At 39.1% G+C, this 19,778-nt stretch overlaps 1 protein-coding gene across 32 annotated transcripts in view; it reads right to left on the reverse strand.

Annotated features, from left to right (window-relative positions):
* Positions 1–19,778, reverse strand: part of FAM13B (family with sequence similarity 13 member B) — a 115,222-nt gene that overhangs the window by 54,396 nt on the left and 41,048 nt on the right. For 16 of the 32 annotated variants that reach the window (XM_021084803.1, XM_021084829.1, XM_021084804.1 and 13 more), the window contains 4 exons: positions 18,521–18,698; positions 18,074–18,215; positions 12,984–13,079; positions 10,127–10,284 (listed from right to left, as the gene is read on the reverse strand). In XM_021084803.1, the coding sequence (XP_020940462.1) occupies positions 10,127–10,284; positions 12,984–13,079; positions 18,074–18,215; positions 18,521–18,698 (574 nt within the window). The remainder of the gene's footprint in view (positions 1–10,126; positions 10,285–12,983; positions 13,080–18,073; positions 18,216–18,520; positions 18,699–19,778) is intronic. The other 16 variants (XM_021084826.1, XM_021084818.1, XM_021084811.1 and 13 more) reach the window with 1 other exon arrangement.

Raw genomic sequence — 19,778 nt, forward strand, 5'->3', positions numbered from 1 at the left:
CAAAACAGAAACAGACTCAACAGACATTGAAAACTAACTTATGGCGAGTTACCTTATGGCACAGTGGGTTAGAGATCTGAAGTTGTCACTGCAGTGGCTCAGGCCACTGTTACAGTGCAGGTTCAATTGCTGGCCCAGAAACTTCCACATGTCATAGGCATGACCAAAATAAATAAATATAAAAATAAAGAGTCCTATGGGAATCAGACTAACCACACCTCAAAAAAAAAAAAAAAAAGGAAAGAAAGAAACAAAGAGGAGTTCCCATTATGGCTCAGTGGTTAATGAACCCAACTAGTATCCATAAGGATGCAGGTTCGATCCCTGGCCTCACTCAGTGGGTTAAGGATTCAGTGTTGCTGTGAGAGCCATGATGATGAAAGCAAGGGGACCTGCTTCTCCAAGTGCTGCTGGCAGGCCCTGTCTCCTGCAGGTGACAGCTGGGCCCCTCCACATGTCTTTCAGCCCCACTCTTGTGTGAACATTTAGGTCCATTTATTTTATTTTTTTGTCTTTTTAGGGCCATATCTGTGGCATATGGAGGTTTCCAGGCTAGGGGTCAAATCGGAGGCACAGCTGCCCGCCTACACCACAGCCAAAGCAATGTGGGATCCGAGCCGTGTCTATGACCTACACCCCAGCTCACAGCAATGCCAGATCCTTAACCCCCTGAGGGAGGCCAGGGATCGGACCTGTATCCTTATGGATACTAGTCGGGTTCATTAACCACTGAACCACAATGGGAACTCCTCTTTCTTTTCTTTTCTTTTTTTTTTTTTGAGGTGTGGTTAGTCTGATTCCCATAGGACTCTTTATTTATTTATTTATTTTGGTCACGCCTATGGCATGTGGAAGTGACTATTATTTTATTGTAGATCCAGACCCTACGCCAGACCTCAAATACCATAAAACCAAAGTAAGAGAGTATATAGTACTGGCACAAAAACAGACATACAGAACAGAAACAGTCCCATGCAAATACACTTGATTTAGAACAAAGGCGTCACTATGGAAAGCAAGGAAAGAACACTCTTTTCAAAAATGAGTATTGTAAGATTTGGTACCCATACTGAAAAAGGAAACCTGACACCCCCCATCTCATGCCACAGGCAAAAATCAATTCCAGGTAGATTAAAGGCCTAAAGAACAAAGGTGAAATGAAAGAGTGTGTATTTAAGAAAAGATTTCTTTTTGTATTTTTATTTTTATTTTTTGCTTCTTAGGGCCACACCTGTGGCATATAGAAATTCCCAGGCTAGGGGCTGAATAGGAGCTACAGTTGCTGGCCTAAGTCGCAGCCACAGCAATGCAGGATTTGAGCCACGTCTGCGACCTACACCACAACAGCTCACAGCAATGCCAAATCCTTAACCCACTGAGTGAGGCCAAGGACCAAACCTAGTTGGATGTGTTTCTACTGTGCCACGATGGGAACTCCATAAAAGATTTCTTAAAGAGGACACAAAAACCATTAGCCAAAAAGGGAAAAGAAAAGGAAATGTGATCAAAGTTAGGAATTATTTATTAGAAGACATAATATGAGGAGGAAAAGGCATAACACAAAGGGGAAAATATATTTACAACACATATTTTTATTTTTTTATTTTTTGTCTTTTTACAGCTGCACTGGTGGCATATGGAGGTTCTTGGCTAGGGGTCTAATCGGAGTTGTAGCCACCGGCCTGTGCCACAGCCACAGCAACTCCAGATCCGGGCTGCATCTGCTACTTACACCACAGCTCAGGGCAACGCCAGATCCCTGACCCACTGAGTTAGGCCAGGGATCAAACCCGCAACCTCAATGTTCCTAGTCAGATTCATTTCCACTGTGCCACTATGGGAACTCCACAACATATACTTTTAAAGGGCTCCTTTTTCACGAAGAAAAACATAACCCAATAAAAAAATAGTAAACAGACTTGAAAAGGTATTTCACAAAACGAACTGGCCAATACACATATGAAAACAAGACAGACCTTATTAAAATGACAATGGAGTTCCCATCATGGCTCATCAGTTTAATGAACCCACGAGAACAAACCATAGTGACATGGGACAACATGAACAAATCTTGCATACAATGTTTAGTGAAAGAAGCTGGACCAAAAACACATAATACAGATTTAATCTTCATAAAGCTCAAAAATATATAAGGAAGTGACTGCCACAAAACGCAGCACAGTCCTTCAGTGAGGAGGGCGGAGATCAGGATTGTGATAGCTACCAGGATGCTTTCAGTGTTTATTTCTAGATGTGGGATATTCGGATATGTGTTTTTTACTAACCTGTACATTTAAGTCCATTTCCATAGGTACGATTTATTTCCCAGTTAAAAAAAAAGCTTGAGGAAAGTAGGTTCCTGACTCCCTCCCCAAACCTCTGAGGTAGGACCCAAGAGTTATTACTAGTTTTAACAAGCACCAGTGATGATTTTTATACTAATAAATTTAAGAAACACAGGTTGAGATCTGTATCTGGCCTACCAAAAGACTAAATTTCAATAGTTTCCAGTTATCTAAAGGAGCCAAACAGAACAAAAGTTCTAATGGTCTTAAATTTAATAGGTAGGCAAGATCTGATGTTTGTTTCCTACCCCTTTTAAATGCTACAGGAATTAAATTTAAAATGTATATATAGGAGTTCCTGCGGAGACTGAGCGGTAATGAACATGAGTAGTATCCATGAGGACGGGGTTCCACTCCATCCCTAGCCTCACTCAGTGAGTTAAAGATCTGGCATTGCCATGAGCTGTGGTGTAGGTTGCAGACGCGGCTCGGATCCCGTGTTGCTGTGGCTCTGGCGTAGGCCGGTGGCTACAGCTCCGATTCGACCCCTAGCCTGGGAACCTCCATATGCTGTGGGAGCGGCCCAAGAAATAGCAAAAAGACAAAAAAAAAAAAAAAAGTAAAGATTCTTTGGCCCTGAAGAATAGGCTACGACAATCAAATAAACAGCTGCTTTGAATAAGGAAGGGCCTTTTTACCACCCCGAATAGCCACAGTAAGCAAACCAAATTAACAGATTTTGTACTTTACTGAGTCAGACTGAGGCTACAAAATTGACTATAAAACTGTTCTCTGGGAGTTCCCGTCGTGGCACAGTGGTTAACAAATCCAACTAGGAACCATGAGGTTGCGGGTTTGATCCCTGCCCTTGCTCAGTGGGTTAACCATCCGGCGTTGCCGTGAGCTGTGGTGTAAAGTTGCAGACACAGCTCGGATCCTGCGTTGCTGTGGCTCTGGCGTAGGCCGGTGGCTACAGCCCTGATTCAACCCCTAGCCTGGGACCCTCCATATGCCCCGAGAGCGGCCCAAGAAATGGCAAAAAGCCAAAAAAAAAAAACCCCAAAAAAACAAAAAACAAAACTGTTCTCTGAATTTCTGAAGGACAAAAGACTGATTTAGTTTTCAGATTTCAAAGAATTTGATTATTCTTTATTTTCAGACTTTTGCCAAGTTCTGTAGACAGTAAAGCATTTATGTACAAACCAGGGCTAACACACAGTATGGCTATAAAAAAGATTTATCAATATAGTTATGCACCTGCAGCAGAAGCAAAATAACATAAGCACCATAAGGATATGAGTTCTAATTTAAAAAAACACACACAAACATAAACGCTGATAAATTTAAAGCCATAAAGACGATCCAAAAATGCTAGTTATTTTCACTAAACTACCAGACAAGGAAGACCAGACTAAAAGGACAAACAATAAGTCACGAGGATCACATGTGTTTTAGGCTTCAATCAAGTGTTAACATTAAAGACTGTAGTCATTCCCTGACCTTTTTTTTTTTCTCCCTTCTGCTGTTAACTCTATTTTTCAATCTGCCTAGAGTCACACAATCTTGAGAACACAAAATCAATCTTGCAATCATTTATTTCAATTACTAACTTTCTGTAATTCAAATACAATTATCATAAGGAACTACCACTATTTTAATTTTCCAAATGCAAATATTTACTACAACAAACAACACCTCAATAAAAGTACTGGTGCCCTGCTTCACTTAAATCTGGTAAGAATCGCTTTACTTGCAATAGAGCCCTGCAAGCCATTCTGAACACTGTGGCATCTCCTAATAAAAACATCCAGTAAAGCAACTTCGAATACCATAAAAGATGGTAATGGGCTTATGAAAACTTATGAGCAATCCGAGCAGTGGTCTAAATGGAAGCAGAATCCAGCATAAAGAGGGACCCAATCAACAGTCTATAAACTTTTTCACAAGTACTGTACAACTTGGCAGGAGGTAGTAAAAGGGGGACAAAAAATTTTGAATCTGTCTGGAACTCTTACATAAATAGTTTATCCTAAACCCAGTGTAAAGCAGAAAAGCCAATCTGTTTGTTTGCATTAATCACACTACCATATTTAAAAATATAAACTATGACAAATATAACATTGCTAAAACAGATGCATAGTAAATAGAGTACTACTATTTACTCATTATCCATTTTCAGAAAAGCATTAATAGTAAATTTTTCAAATCTAAAATTAGGATAATTCATGCCAGAGTCCCACCAAAATGGCCATTTAAAAAATTGTAGTATCAGGAGTTCCCGTAATGGCGCAGCAGAAACAAATCCGACTAGGAACTATGAGGTTGTGGGTTCAATCCCTGGCCTCACTCAGGGTGTTAAGGATCTGATGTTGCCGTGAGCTGTGCTATAGGTTGCAGATGCAGCTCAGCTCTGGCGTTGCTATGACTCTGGTGAAGGCTGGCGGCAACAGCTCTGATTAGACCCCTAGCCTAGGAACCTCCATATGCCTTGGGTGCAGCCCCTCAAAAGAAAAAAGACAGAACAACAACAACAACAACAACAAAAACTGGAGAGTTCCTGTTGTGGTGCAGCAGAAGGGAATCTGACTAGGAACCATGAGGTTGCGGGTTCAATCCCTGGCCTTGCTCAGTGGGTTAAGGATCCAGTGCTGCTGAGAGCTGTGGTGTAGGTTACAGATGCGGCCTGTATCTGGCATTGCTGTGGCTATGGTGTAGGCCGGCAGCTGCAGCTCTGATTAGACCCCTAGCCTGAGAACCTCCATATGCCACAGTGCAACTCTAAAAGACAAAAAGACAAAAAAAAAGCCCTGTGGTTTCAAACTTATGGTTACCAAAGGGGACAGGTGGGAGAGGGGGGCAGGGACAGACTTGGGGTTTGGGACTGGCATATGCACACTGTGGTATATGGAATGACTGGCCAACAGGGACCTGCTCTAAAGCACAGGGAGCTCTACCCAAAATTCATGCGTAAGTGAATCACTTTGTTGTAGAGCAGAAATTACCACAGCATTGTAAATCAACAATAAAAGTTTAAACATATATATATACATATATATATATATATTTAAAGTCAAAAATAAATGAATAATTGGTTTCAGAGTCCTTTCGTGGCACAGATTAATGATTCAGCACTGTCACTGCATGGCTTGGGTTGCTGCTGCAGGACAGGTTCAATCCCTGGCCCAGAACTTCCACATGCCACAAGAGCAGCCAAAACAAACAAACAAACAAACAAACATACATACACAGACACACACACACACACACACACAGTGGTTTAAAAAACACATAAATACATAAATATTTTTTAATACACACACACATAAATATAACAACACCAAAAATCACATATCCCTTTTCCAGTCAAAAGCAAAATCCATTTCTTTACTTTTCACATCAATTTGGGAATACGCTACACCTATGACAAGTAAACTGGAAGATGAGAGTTCTTGCTATGGTACAGCGGGTTAATGATCCAGTTTATCTCTGTGGAGGCTCCAGTTTGACCCCTGGCCCAGTGCAGTGGGTTAAGGATCTGGCAATGATGTAGCTATGGCTTCAGCTCAAATTCTATCCCTGGCCTGGGAACTTCCATATGCCAAGGGTGTGGCCGAAAAAGAAAATAAAAATAATTTTTTTTTAAAAAAGAGTAAACTGAAAGATTCCTCACTATTAGAAAGTTACTCAATAGGTTATAAAAAACCCAAGTTTTAAGGGTATCAGATGCATGATTTTCAGGGCAATGGGAAGGAGGAAGATATCTAGTCAATAATTATTATGCTGATACTTCAACAAATATTTTACTTTAATAAAATTATCTTATGACCCAAAGCATAAATTCTTTTTCCCATCCAACATTTCTTTTCATTTTTCTTCTTTTCATTGCTGCACCCAAAGCATATGGAAATTTCCAGGCTAGGGATCAAATCAGAGCTACAGCTGCCAGCCTACGCCACAGCCACAGCAACACTGATTCAAGCCACATCTTCGACCTACGCTACAGCTTGTGGCAATACCGGATTCTTAGCTCACTGAGTGAGGCCAATGATCAAACCCACTTTCTCAGGGACACTATGTTGGATTCTTAACCCAATGAGCCACCATGGGAACTAGATAAGCGTGTGAATATAAAGCAATAATTTTTCATCTACAAGGTACAAGCTTGAGATGTTCATGAACTTCATGGATAAGACCAAGCCTCAGAAGCAATCAAACTTCACGCTTTTGAGCACCTGTGGCTACCCAGACCCTAAATTCCACCATTTTCTACTCTGACCTCATCTCACATCTCACAGAAATATGGCTATTGGCAAACAATGTACAGAAATAACAGGCGCAAAAATAGGTCAATCAATACAACTCATACACAAATATTTAAACCACTAGTTTTTGAAGGGTGGTCGGTGAACCAAAAGATCAAAACTGTTTTCATAATATTTGCAGGATGATGCAAAACAATGGTAGAAAAAAAATGCCTGGGGTCTCAGCTCAAGTCCAGGCAAACAGTACCCAACTGTACATGGGCAATGCATTCTTCATCACTACCCACTTGTGATTTTCTTTAAAGGAGCCAGTTCTGGACAAAGAAGTAATACATGGAGTTCCCGTCATGGCTCAGTGGTTAATGAACCCAACTGGGAACCATGAGGTTGCAAGTTTGACCCCTGGCCTTGTTCAGTGGGTTAAGGATCTGGCGTTGCTGTGAGCTGTGGTGTAGGTCGCAGATGAGGCTAGGATCCCAAGTTGCTGTGGCTCTGGCGTAGGCCGGCGGCTGCAGCTCTGATTCGACCCCTAGCCTGGGAACCTCCATGTGCCTCGGGTGCGGCCCTAGAAAAGACAAAAAACAAAAACAAAAAAAGAAGTAATACATACTATTAATTTTATCTCAGCTCTTGAGTACACGTCTTTTTCAATCTGGTGTAACAAAATAGGAAGCACACACAAAGCAACTCTGCTGCATAGCTTAGTATAATGCTTGTCTTGTTTGAGTTGAGAGCTAAACTTGTATCATGGAAAACTCATTTTTACTTGAAAGACAGACTGACAAACTTTGGTTAGCAGACATTTTCTCAAAAATGACCACAACTGACAGTGCTGATAAAATTTGGGTTTTCAAGCAAAAATTAGAATTCTGGAAAATCTGTATCCTCCACCATAAGCTTAATAGCATCCCAATACTTAAAGATATTTTTTATACCATCAATGGTGATATTAAAGCATATACGTTTGATATCAGGTAACAAAAATGCATCACTATTTGGAAACTCTGAATAATTCAGTTGAGGCGGTATTTTCCAAATGACCAATATACCATATTACAAAATCAAGCATAGCTAAAAGATTCTTTCTAAGTACAAAACAGACCAATGGACCAGTGTATGAAAAACTGAGATATGCTTTAAGGGTCCACACTACAAATAGCTTTTAAGAAACTACCACTTATCAAATTTCGGTGTACTCTTAAAGAATATACACAATTATCTGAAAAGGCTATAAAAATTCTCCACATTTTTCCAACTACTTCTTCACATACTTCAACCAAAATACATATGGCAACAAATTATATGCAGAAGAAAATATGAGAATCGAGCTGTTATCTACTAAGCCAGACATTAGAGATTTATAGAAATGTAACACAATGCCACTAAAAAATCTCTCACTAGAAACTTTTTGGAGATTTTAGAAAACAGTTACTTTTCATTAAAAATTTTTACATTAACATGTATTGAGTTCATCATTACTTTAAAAAATTAATTCCTCAATTTCAATTCCCAGTAAAGACCAATAGCTATAACTCCCAGTAACAGAAGTTCTTTAGGGTCCTCAAATTTAGTAAGGTGGTCATAAGACCAAAAAGTTTGAGAATGGATGACTTAAAACTGATAAAGGAGAAGAATTTATCAGTAAAAAAACTGTTAGATCATAAATGGCTTTACTTCATCTACAAACACAAAGCATCTTCCAAAGCACAACTCAACAAAGAACATTCCCTGCAGTTTATGCTATTTTAATTTATAATACGGTAAATGCTGACAGACATAAAATCAATATTAACGAAGATCTCTGGAATCCTCTATAAATTTTTAAGAGTATAATGTTTGAGACCAAAATATTTGAGAACTGCTAAGCTATCACTTAATGTTTATTTCCCTTAAGTTTCTAAGTTTCTTCCCATTGCTACTTCTGAAGAGAAATACAAAGCAGACTACCTAATACTTCTAGTAAATGTTTTCAAGATACCTCAGAGAAAAACTCAAAGACAAAACATTACGTTATGAAAATTTCAATCTCTAGTTTCATGCAATACAGTATCTACTAATTTCTTAAAATTATTTTGTTTATTAAGAGCTCCCTATATGCTAGGCCCTGTGCCTTCTGAGGATAAAAAGCTAAAATACAATGCTAAGGTATTAACTGAAATTTACAAATATCAACACTAAATCTGAAGACCTCTGAAACAAACACACCTATTTTTGCTGCCTGATATGTCTACCCTTTTCTTTTGGTAACAGTCCCATTTTTCTGTGGCAAACTGGCTCCTCTATCCAACGTTCTTGATATAGGCATAAATTACAACAACCAGCTCTACTTGGGCAGGGGAATGGACACATGACCCAATTTAGGCCAGCCTCTCCCATGCTACCCCACAGGAGTGTGATCTTGAGCAGAATGACGCATGGAAGGAAGTAGTTGGAATCTCACTGCAATAACCACATCCTAAAGAGGTTCTTCCATGACCCTGTTACTAAATTCTCCAGAGTTTCCATGTTCTCTCTGCTTTTCCTTCCAACTCTATGACCTATCCAGCATTCTTCTAATAAAATACCTTTTTTATTTCCATTAACCAGGATCTGTTTCTATAACTGGCAATTGAGGAATCCTGATTACCATCAAATCTCCAATGAATCCATATAAAAATGACTGTATTAGAGGGAAGGAGAATCCTCTACAAAACTAGACAGATGATCAAAGAGAAGAAACTACTAATAGCACACACTTGAAAAATACTTAACCTTGCTAGTAGTAACTGAATAACTACAAATACTAAACAAATTTAATTTCTGTGACAGTACAACTGGTCTATCTCTGCACCATGTTATGTTACAACATATATGTTATATTAGTGGTTATGGTAACCACTAATCACATACGGCTGCTGAGCACCTGAAATGTAGCTAAATTTTGTTTAAATTTAAATAGCCACATGCAGCTAGTGGCTACCTTAGTGGAGAGCATAATTTTTTTTTTTTTTTTTTTTGCTTTTTATAGCTGCACCTGCAGCATATGGAAGTTCCCAGGCTAGGGGTCGAACTGGAGCTATGGCTGCTGGTCTATGCCACAGCCACAGCAACACCAGATTCAAGCCACGTCTGTGACCTACACCACAGCTCACAACAACACTGGATCCTTAGCCCACTGATCGAGGCCAGGGATTAAACCTGCATCCTCATGGATACTAGTCGGGCTCATTTCCGCTAAGCCACAATAAGAACCCCAGGAAGAGGTTATGTTTTTAAAGAAAGGTACAAATACCAATAACTAAAAACTCCTTAAAAAGGTTGTTTCTTTAGAAGTTTCCTGTTTTTCTTTTTCATACACAAACTAACCTTTCATACACCATTATAATCTGTGTAATTTAGTGCTTACGTGAATTTATTTTTGACCACGCCCACAGAATGTATAAGTTCCTGGTCCAGGGATCAAATCCGAGCCACAGCAGCAACCCAGGCCACTGCAGTGACGACATCAGATCCTCAACCCAAAGGAACTCCAGTGCTTAAGTGAATTTACGTTTAGACCAAAATGTTCAAAAACTGAAGTCCTTTTAACTGAAATACTACCTTGTTGATGCTGTAACACTATTTGGTTCCAGGATATCTTCAGTCATCCTTAATTGTACCACCTCTGGCATGTCATCTGATTTTTCTGCACCCTCTTCTGGAAGTTCTTCTATATGTTCTAGCTTTTCATCTTCTTCTTCCTCAGAAAGTTCATTAACCTACAGAAGTAGAAGAAAACTAAGAATTAAAATTTAATGAAACTGTTACCTGACATTATAACATTTTCTAAGAAAAATTTTAATACAACTCATTTTCACTTCATTTCTTAGGACCAATTTCTCTCACAAAGTAAGGAACTGCCAACCTTTCCACATTAGAGTAAAACTGAAACCCAAAAATTACATTTTAAAGCAGGAAGTAATGACTACATTAGTATATCACTAGGAATAGAACTAAGTCTGCAAACTATAAAAAAGCCCTGCATGGAGTTCCTATTGTGGTGCAGTGGAAATGAATCAAAGTTCCCAGGCTAGGGGTCTAATGAGAGCTGCAGCTGCCAGCCTACTCCACAGCCACAGTAACACCAGATCCAAGCCACATCTGTGACTTACATCTCAGCTCACAGCAATGCCAAATCCCTAACCCACTGAGCGAGGCCAGGGGTCAAACCTGCATCCTCATGGATCCTAGTCGGGTTCTGAACCCAATGAGCTATGATGGGAATTCCGAACAAAATATTTTCAAATGAGAAATATTTGCTAAGCTATGCCAAAAAAGAAACTAGTCATAAACGGTCTTGACATTTTTTATAAATTAATGCTTGTCATTAAAAACACTAAACAGTAAAAATATACCTTTGTCCATTCTAGCCAAATATGCTGGCAATACCCAGAATAAATTTACTGCTACATGTAACAGCAATGCTTTTCCTGATGGACAGGCAATTATAGTTGCTAGAGTACTCTCACAAGTGAAAACTTCAACCAGAAGAAAGGTAATTACACTGTGATATTTTACCACACTCCTAATCAACAAGCACATGTTACCTGCTTTCAAGTATAAAACAGTAAGTGCTTAAAAGCCAGGCTTTGGGGGCAGGAAGATCTATGTTTATATCTCTCATGTGCCATTAACTTTTTCTGGCAACTTCCTCAACTTCTCCAGGCCGATGTATAGAATGAAGACGCTATACTATTTACCTCACAAGGCTAGTCGAAAGGATTAAATAATGTATGCAAACTCTTCAGGAGTATAGACATATAATAAGTAATAAATAATAGCTATCATTATAACTGGAATTATCTTATTTCTATATAACATTTATCATAGCTTCTACATTTAACATCACTTTTTATTAGAAATGAAGAGATTATGTAAAATACCTAAAGCAGGAATTCTCAACTACTGGTATATCAAGGTCATTAGATGAGTTCCTATAAATTCATATTAACAACAGTTAATGATCTCAATTTGTGAACCATTTATATATATAAAGTATATGTAGCAGGGAGTTCCCATTGTGGCTCAGTGGGCTAAGAACCCGACTAGTATCCATGAGGACGGGGTTTGATCCCTGGCCTTGCTCAGTGGGTTAAGGAACTGGCACTGCTGTGAGCTGTGGTGTAGGTCACAGACGCAGCTTGGACCTCATGTTGCTGTGGCTATGGCATAGGCCAACAGCTGTAGCCTCAATTCAACCCCTAGCCCAGGAACTTCCATATGCCATAGGTGCGGTGTGGCCCTAAAAAAGAAAAGTATATGCGGCAGATTCTACTGAATTTGTTGTGATTATAAATGTTTTCCCTCATATCTCTCCTATCATATATAACAGTGATGAAAAAGACTGAAAATTACTAGCCTAAGTGGCTATTACTGAAAGGTAAGATTTATATACAACAAAGGTGAAAATTTCAAACAATAGGTCAAAAAAAAAAAAAAAACACTGGATCAAATGGAAAATTATCTTCTTTCTCCATTTATAGATTTAATAAGTTAATGAAAATCAAGAAAATATTTAAGCGGAGTTCCAGTCATGGCGCACTGGTTAAAGTATTCAGCTAGGAGCCATTAGGTCTTAGGTTCGATCCCTGGCCTTGCTCAGTGGGTTAAGGATCTGGCATTGCCGTGAGCTGTGGTGTAGGCCACAGACATGGCTCAGATCCTGCATTGCTGTGGCTCTGGCATAGACGGGTGGCTACAGCTCCGATTAGACCCCTAGCCTAGGAACCTCCATATGCCGCAGGAATCGGCTCTAGAAAAGGCAAAAAACAAACAAACAAAAAAAAAGAATATATTTAAGCAATATCTACCTGGTAATGCAAGCAAGGAAAAACATTGTTCTCAATAAGAGTAGAATATTAAAAAAAAACCAAAAAACTAAAGAGATTTAAACTTTGATGAGTATTTATTCAGATTTTTGGTACAGAGGTACTGCTATCTTAATATGTCATATCATACATTTTAAAATCACATTGTGACTACAATCAATAGCTTTTAGTAACTACAAAAGCTTTACACCCAATTATATTGAAATTATATTTGATTCAATAAGCTTTATGTAAATTAGTTGACATTCTCTAGTATTTTCATCAGTAATCATCAACTAAGACATGACATGAACACAGTCTGTTGCCGATGGGTTTTTCTCCCCACCAACCCATCCCCCTCCTACCAGGCCTTCCAGTGTAACTTTTTACAGTAAGAAATGACTAAATTAGTTTGGATAAGAGTAAAAATTATAAACTTAAACAAAAATGATCTTTGACCCCCACCCTTATCTTCAAAAATTCTTCTTGATCCTCTTCTTGTCAATTTGATCTTCTGCTTATCAACTATTCTATTTATACGTTATTCTGAACCTGCCCTATATATGCAGCTGCCTCAACTCCACTTGTGGAAAACCCTCATCCATACTTACATCTCTTCGTTCTTTGACTGCTGTAATTCCCTTCTCTAGAGCCTCGTGAAATGCCTGCTCTCCAGACTCCAGTTTGTGGAGAACGCTGCTACCTGCCTTCTCAAACGTATAAAGAAACATAATTATCACCTACATCTTCAAACCACTCTACTGGATTGGCATTCATTTAAGGATCCCATACAAAGAACCTGTCCACTGACTCCGGGTCATTTCTCAAACACACCCTATTCAACATCTCCAGTCATCTCTCTCATACTATTAAAAAAAAACAAAAAAAAACTGCTTTTGGAGTTCCCGTCGTGGCTCAGCAGTTAACAAAGCTGACCAGGATCCATGTGGATGCGTGTTAGATCCCTGGCCTCGCTCAGTGGGTTAAGGATCCAGCGTTGCCATGAGCTGTGGTGTAGGTCGCAGAGGTGGCTCAGATCTGGTGTTGTTGCAGCATAGGCTGGCAGCTGTAGCTCCGATTCAGTCCCTAGCCTGGGAAATTCCATATGCCACAGATATGGCCCTGAAAAACAAACAAAAAATCTGCTTTCAAATCTACCTTGAAAAGGTTTTAATAGCCAAATACTTGCATTAATGGGATAAACCTCCAAAAGAACAGAGTGATAAATAAACTTCGTTTCTTTCAAGTATCAAATCAGAAGAAAACTCAAAGCACTGCCAGGACAGACCAGGTCTGCCCACCTCTTTAAATAAATGCATAACAAATGAGCAGCATTAAATTATGCCAACTTTAAAATACAAACAAATTATGCTAAGTTTGAGGAGATTTTACTTTTATTCAATACCTTATTAATTCAGCTTCACAAGTCAAATTAAATTATAAAATCTGTTTTTTAAAAAGACTTTCAGAAATTATTAACAACCCAGTTAGAATTCAAAAATATTATAAAAACAGATAAGAAAATAGATTCTGGTTATTAGTAATACAAGCCAAGATAATTAATATACATCACTGTCTCTCAGGACTCACTGCACTACTCTGTTTATTAAGCATATTCTGTTCAATATGCTAATACCTTCTATTCACAAGCAAATCTGCAGAATTCAACATTTTTTTCCTAGTGTTTGTTAATGTTAAATTCTATTTAATGTTAAACACAACTTTTTTTTTTTTTTTTTTGGTCTTTTTAGGGCTGTGTCTGCGGCATACAGAGGTTCCTAGTCTAGGGGTCTAATCGGAGCTGTAGCCACCGGCCTACGCCAGAGCCACAGCAACGTGGGATTCGAGCTGCATCTGCGACCTACAGCACAGCTCATGGCAACGCCAGATCCTTAACCCTGATCACTGAGCGAGGCCAGGGATCAAACCCGCAACCTCATGGGTCCTAGTCGGATTCATTTAACCGCTGAACCACGACACGAACTCCAAGCACAACATATTTTAAGTCAGTTTTCCCAGTGCTTAAAAAAATACATAGTATAGGGAGTTCTCTGGTGGCCTAGTGGATTAAGAATCTGGCATTGTCACACCTGTGGCTCCAGTTACTGTGGTACGGGTTCAATCCCTGGCCCAGGAACTTCCACATGCCATGAAGTAGCCCCCCCGCAAAAGGAGCCTAAAAGTTTAAGGCATATCTACCTACGTGTCCTATTCTTATCATTTTCTTTTAACCAAAAATAATTGTGAACAAATATGTCAGTTATTTTAACCAAGTTTTTTAAGTCAGGAACTGTATTTGACAGCTGGAAACTTTCAAAAAATACAGAATTCCCACTGTGGTTCTGTGGGTTAAAAACCCAACTAATATCCATGAAGATGCAGACTCAATCCCTGCCCTCGCTCAGTGGGTTAGATCCAGCATTGCCACAAGCTGTGATGTAGGTCACAGACACAGCTCAGATCTGGCATTGCTATAGCTGCAGCACAGGCAGACAGATACAGCTCCGATTCGACCCCCAGCCTGGGAACTTCCATATGTCACAGGTATGGCCCTAAAAAGACCAAAATAGCAACAACGTATATATACACACACCCCAAACATATATATGCCAAAAGTTCCATGGATTACTGATTCAGGCTATGAATTCTATCTACTCGATTCACCTCATATATATTTGATTCCATCCTAAGTTCATACATTTTAAGTTATGATTTGGCATCTGCTACTGTTTTCTTAAAAGTTACTGATACTCAAAAAGAAAGAAGGAAGGAAAGAGGAAAGAAGAAAAAGAAGGAAGGAAAGTCAAAGATAAAAATGCTTACATGAATAAAACATTAAAAACTAAGGAGGGTATAACCACCAAATATTAAGAAGACTTATCTATGAAGTTTACAACAGTATAGAAATCCTTTTAAATAAAACCTGGGGAGTTCCTGTCGTGGCGCAGTGGTTAACGAATCCGACTAGGAACCATAAGGTTGCGGGTTCGGTCCCTGCCCTTGCTCAGTGGGTTAAGGATCTGGCGTTGCCGTGAGCTGTGGTGTAGGTTGCAGATGCGGCTCAGATCCCGCGTTGCTGTGGCTCTGGTGTAGGCTGGTGGCTACAGCTATGATTGGACCCCTAGCCTGGGAATCTCCATATGCCGCAGGAGCGGCCCAAGAAATAGCAAAAAGACAAAAAAAAAAAAAAAAACCTGGGCTACTCAGGAAATAAAACTCCTAATTCAGATAATTAAGAGTCAATACCTTTAAGAATGAATGAAAATCTGTATAATAAACTATCTTCCAAGAGATGTTGCTTTACACTTTAAGAACAAATGAAGGGAAGTAATACAATATCCACCAATAAGTAGTATAACCATATAATTTATCATCTGAACCTGGATACATCTGAGAGTGAAAAGGGGAGCTACTAATAACTATATCATAAAGCAGATATAAAATGGGACTACTCTTAGAAAAGCAGGATGTACTAACATCTATTCAAGTGGTTACGAGTACACGAATCAAATAAATTATATGTTACATCCATACAAGAGGAAACTACATAGATGTAAAAATAAACATGTTCTCTACATTCCAATAAAAGATCTCCAAGAGAGCTCCCTGATGGTATACTGGTTAGGTCTCAGTGCTTTCACTTCTGTGGTCTGAGTTGGATCCCTGGTCTGGGAACTGAGATCTCACATCAAACCACTGCATGTCATGGTCAAAAAATAAATAAATTTAAAAATAAAAAGTTAAGAAATATATCTTCAAGATATATTGTTAACTGATTAAAAAAACAAGGTGCCCAACAGTGTGTAATGGTATGCTACTTTCCTATCTAAAAAACTGAAAGGAGGGAGTTTCTGTCGTGGCGCAGTGGTTAACGAATCTGACTAGGAACCATGAGGTTGGGCATTCGATCCCTGGCCTCCCTTAGGGGGTTAAGGATCCAGTGTTGCCATGAGCTATGGTATAGGTCACAGATGTGGCTCGGATCCTGTGTTGCTATGGCTGTGGTGTAGGCTTGCAGCTGTAGCTCCGATTCAACTCCTAGCCTGGACCTCCATATGCCGTGGGTGTGGCAAAAAAAAAAAAAAAAAAAAAAAAAAACTTAGGAGCGCCCATCATGGCGCAGCAGAAACAAATCCGGCTAGGAACTATGAGGTTGCGGGGGTTCGATCCCTGGCCATGCCCAGTGGGTTAAGGATCCGGCACTGCCATGAGCTGTGGTGTAGGTCAAAGACTCGGCTCGGCTCCCACATTGCTGTGGCTGTGGCACAGGCCAGCAACTGTAGCTCCGATTAGACCCCTAGCCTGGGAACTTCTATATGCCGCATGTGCGGCCGTGAAAAGACAAAAAAAAAAAGAAAAAAAAAACCTGAAAGGAAATATGTGCTTACATTTGCATAAAGCAACTCTGGAAAAACAGAAAAAAACAAAAGGGGGAGAGGTGGGTATACTAAGAATAGGAATATATAGTTTACTGTATATTTTACCTTATATATTTTTAACCAGGTGAGTTATTAGTCATTTAAAAAAGCTATCAGCCTCACCCCATGTTCAAAATATAAATAACACTGTAGATTTTAATATAAAAGTTTGCTTGACACATCATTTCACTTAAGCACAAAAGAAAAACCTCTGAATAGACCTAAATCACAAATTCTAAACCTGAGAACTCTGAATTAATGTGGCTTTACAGTCAATTACAATTACTCAGAATCAATATTCTCACTTCATAAAGAAATGGACTAGGATCCTTGTACAGTCTCAACCATCAAAGCATAGCAGTAATAACAATATATGAAGTTGCTTGAGAAATGGAGTTTAATATTCAAGAGCCACAAGAGTTAAAACATTATCTGCAACCTAAATTATTACTCTCCTGATGCTTCCCATTAATAACAAAGACTGCTCTGCTACACTGACTTGCTACTTTAATAATGAAATACATTTTTAAAAGTTTGTGTCAACTTTATATTCAATCTTTCCCTCTACCTTCTAATTCTCACCCTTTCCTAATTCCTCTATGCTAGCAGTTTCTTTGCAAAAACAAAAATACATTATTCTTACAAAATAAATAATGTTTAAGTTAACAGAAGAAAAACACATAAAAGGCCACAACAGTTCTACCATATACTCTGGTTTCAATTCCTTTTCCATATTATCCAATAAGAAATTGTTCAGAAAAAAATCACATTCAAATACTACATGGATATGTCACCTATGATTATATATAGCAAGAGAACTGCTTCCAGTTTAGTATTTAAAATTGCACCTAAGTTTGGGTCATGTCCTCAAGAGCATATTCTTTACAAAACAACAACAACAACAATAACAGGAGTCCCTGGAGTTCCCACTGTGGCAGTAATCTGACTGCAGCAGCTTGGTTCACTGCCGAGGTGCGGGTTCAATCCCTGGCCCAGCACTGTGGGTTAATGATCCACAGTGGAGACTCAGATTCGATCCTGGGCTGGGAACTTCCATATGCAATGGGTGCAGCCATAAAAACAAAACAGGAGTTCCAGCTGTGGCAGAGCAGGTTAAAGATCTGATATTGCTGCATCTGTGGCAGAGGTCATAGCTGCAGCTTGGATTCAATCCCTGGCCTGGGAACTTCCATATGTCACAGGTTCTTTTGGCTGAAAAACAAAACAAACCAAATAAACAAACAAAAAAACCCCATTCCCTCCAATATTTAAAATATCCTCACCTGTTCAGTAATGGAACTCAAATCATTAGATGAAAAATCTTCCTCTTCATTCTCAAAAAACTCATAGTAATTTTCCAGAAGTCCAGCCATTATCCTGCTCACTATTTCTTGTTCTTTCAGATCTTCCACATCTGTGTAAATACTAAGAATAAAAGTCCAAGCTGAATTGAGAGTTCTTAAATCAATCACAGGTAAAGTTCAAAGACGACCAGTGAATCACTTTATGAACCTGAGCAATTTATACAATCATTCTGTGCCTCAGTTTTCCCATCTGTAAAGCCTACATAATTTGTACTCTGTTCACAGAAATGCTGGGAGGATTAATCAGATCTACTATAAAAAATAATGGTTCATCAGACAACCTATGATCCTTGGGAGAAAGTACAATGATTCTATTTCACAAATTCAAACATTTTTTAATCAAAAAAAATTTGTTAAAAAACTTACTGGAAGACATCTGGACCAAAGACAGCAGCCAAAGAGTTTGCAGACCAAATTTCTTCATGATGTGACGCTACATTGGCTAAAAATCTACACAGAAACTTTAACAAACTGTAATTAACAGGTGGAAGCTGTTGCAAGAGGAACCTCAACTTTCTTCCAAATTCATCTTCATTATTATAATCTATAAAACATAATAACAGGGTTTTTTTTTTTTTAATGAAGTAAAAGCAAACCTCAGATATTCTGCCAGGTTCACATTACTCCACCCACATCACCCTTTTACTATAACAATTCAAAACCTCCTCACTTCCTCTATTAGAGGCCAAATGCCTTAGGGCTTTGTATTTTACTTATAAAGTGGAAGAGCTGGAAAAGGAACTCAATCCCTCAACTGTTGGAGGATGTTTTCCTCATCTATTACTCACTGGCATCGATTCTCTATTTTTTTAAATTCTCATCATACTGACTTTTGCATGACTGTACCTGTGTTTCCAAATTAGTGCAACTCCAAGAAGTCAAAATGCAGAGTTGCCATTGTGGCTCAGTGGTTAACAAACCCGACTAGTATCCATGAGGATATGGGTTCAATCCCTGGCCTTGCTCAGTGGGTTAAGGATCCAGCTGTGAGCTGTGGTGTAGATCACAGACTCGACTCGGATCCCGCATTGCTGTGGCTGTGGCGCAGGCCAGCACCTACAGTTCCTATTCGACTGCTAGCCTGGGAACCTCCATAATCCGCCGGTGCGGCCCTAAAAAGACAAAAGAGAAAAAAAAAAAAAAGAAGTCAAAATGCACTGCCCAGTACCAATCACCACCACGACCACAGTAAGCAAAGACAAGAAGCAATTTAACCAGCTCATAGTATCAAAATGAGTAGAAAAACAAGGAAGGAACACAAGGTCTTTCCTCTTCAACATTCTTAAAAGAACAAAAAGGAATTCCACTTCTCATTTGTTTTTCTCCTCTAAGCTGATACTGGTTTCTATTTACCAAGTAAATTTTCAGCTACCAGGAGTAAGGCCCTGTGTTTTTATCAGTGAGTTTTCATTAACAGAAATTAGGCATGTAACAATGTCTCTGATTGGTGAGGACCCCACTTGAGAGAAGTAATTTCTCAGAAATACCTTCAAAATGAAAATCAACCCATGGAGTTCCCATTGTGGCACAGCGGAAACAAATCTGACTAGTATCCATGAGGATGTGGGTTCGATCCCTGGCTCTGCTCAGAAAGTTGGGGATTTGGCATTGCAGTGAGCTGTGG

Source organism: Sus scrofa, chromosome 2 (assembly GCF_000003025.6).
Source record: "Sus scrofa isolate TJ Tabasco breed Duroc chromosome 2, Sscrofa11.1, whole genome shotgun sequence".
In the NCBI taxonomy this organism is placed as follows: domain Eukaryota; kingdom Metazoa; phylum Chordata; class Mammalia; order Artiodactyla; family Suidae; genus Sus; species Sus scrofa.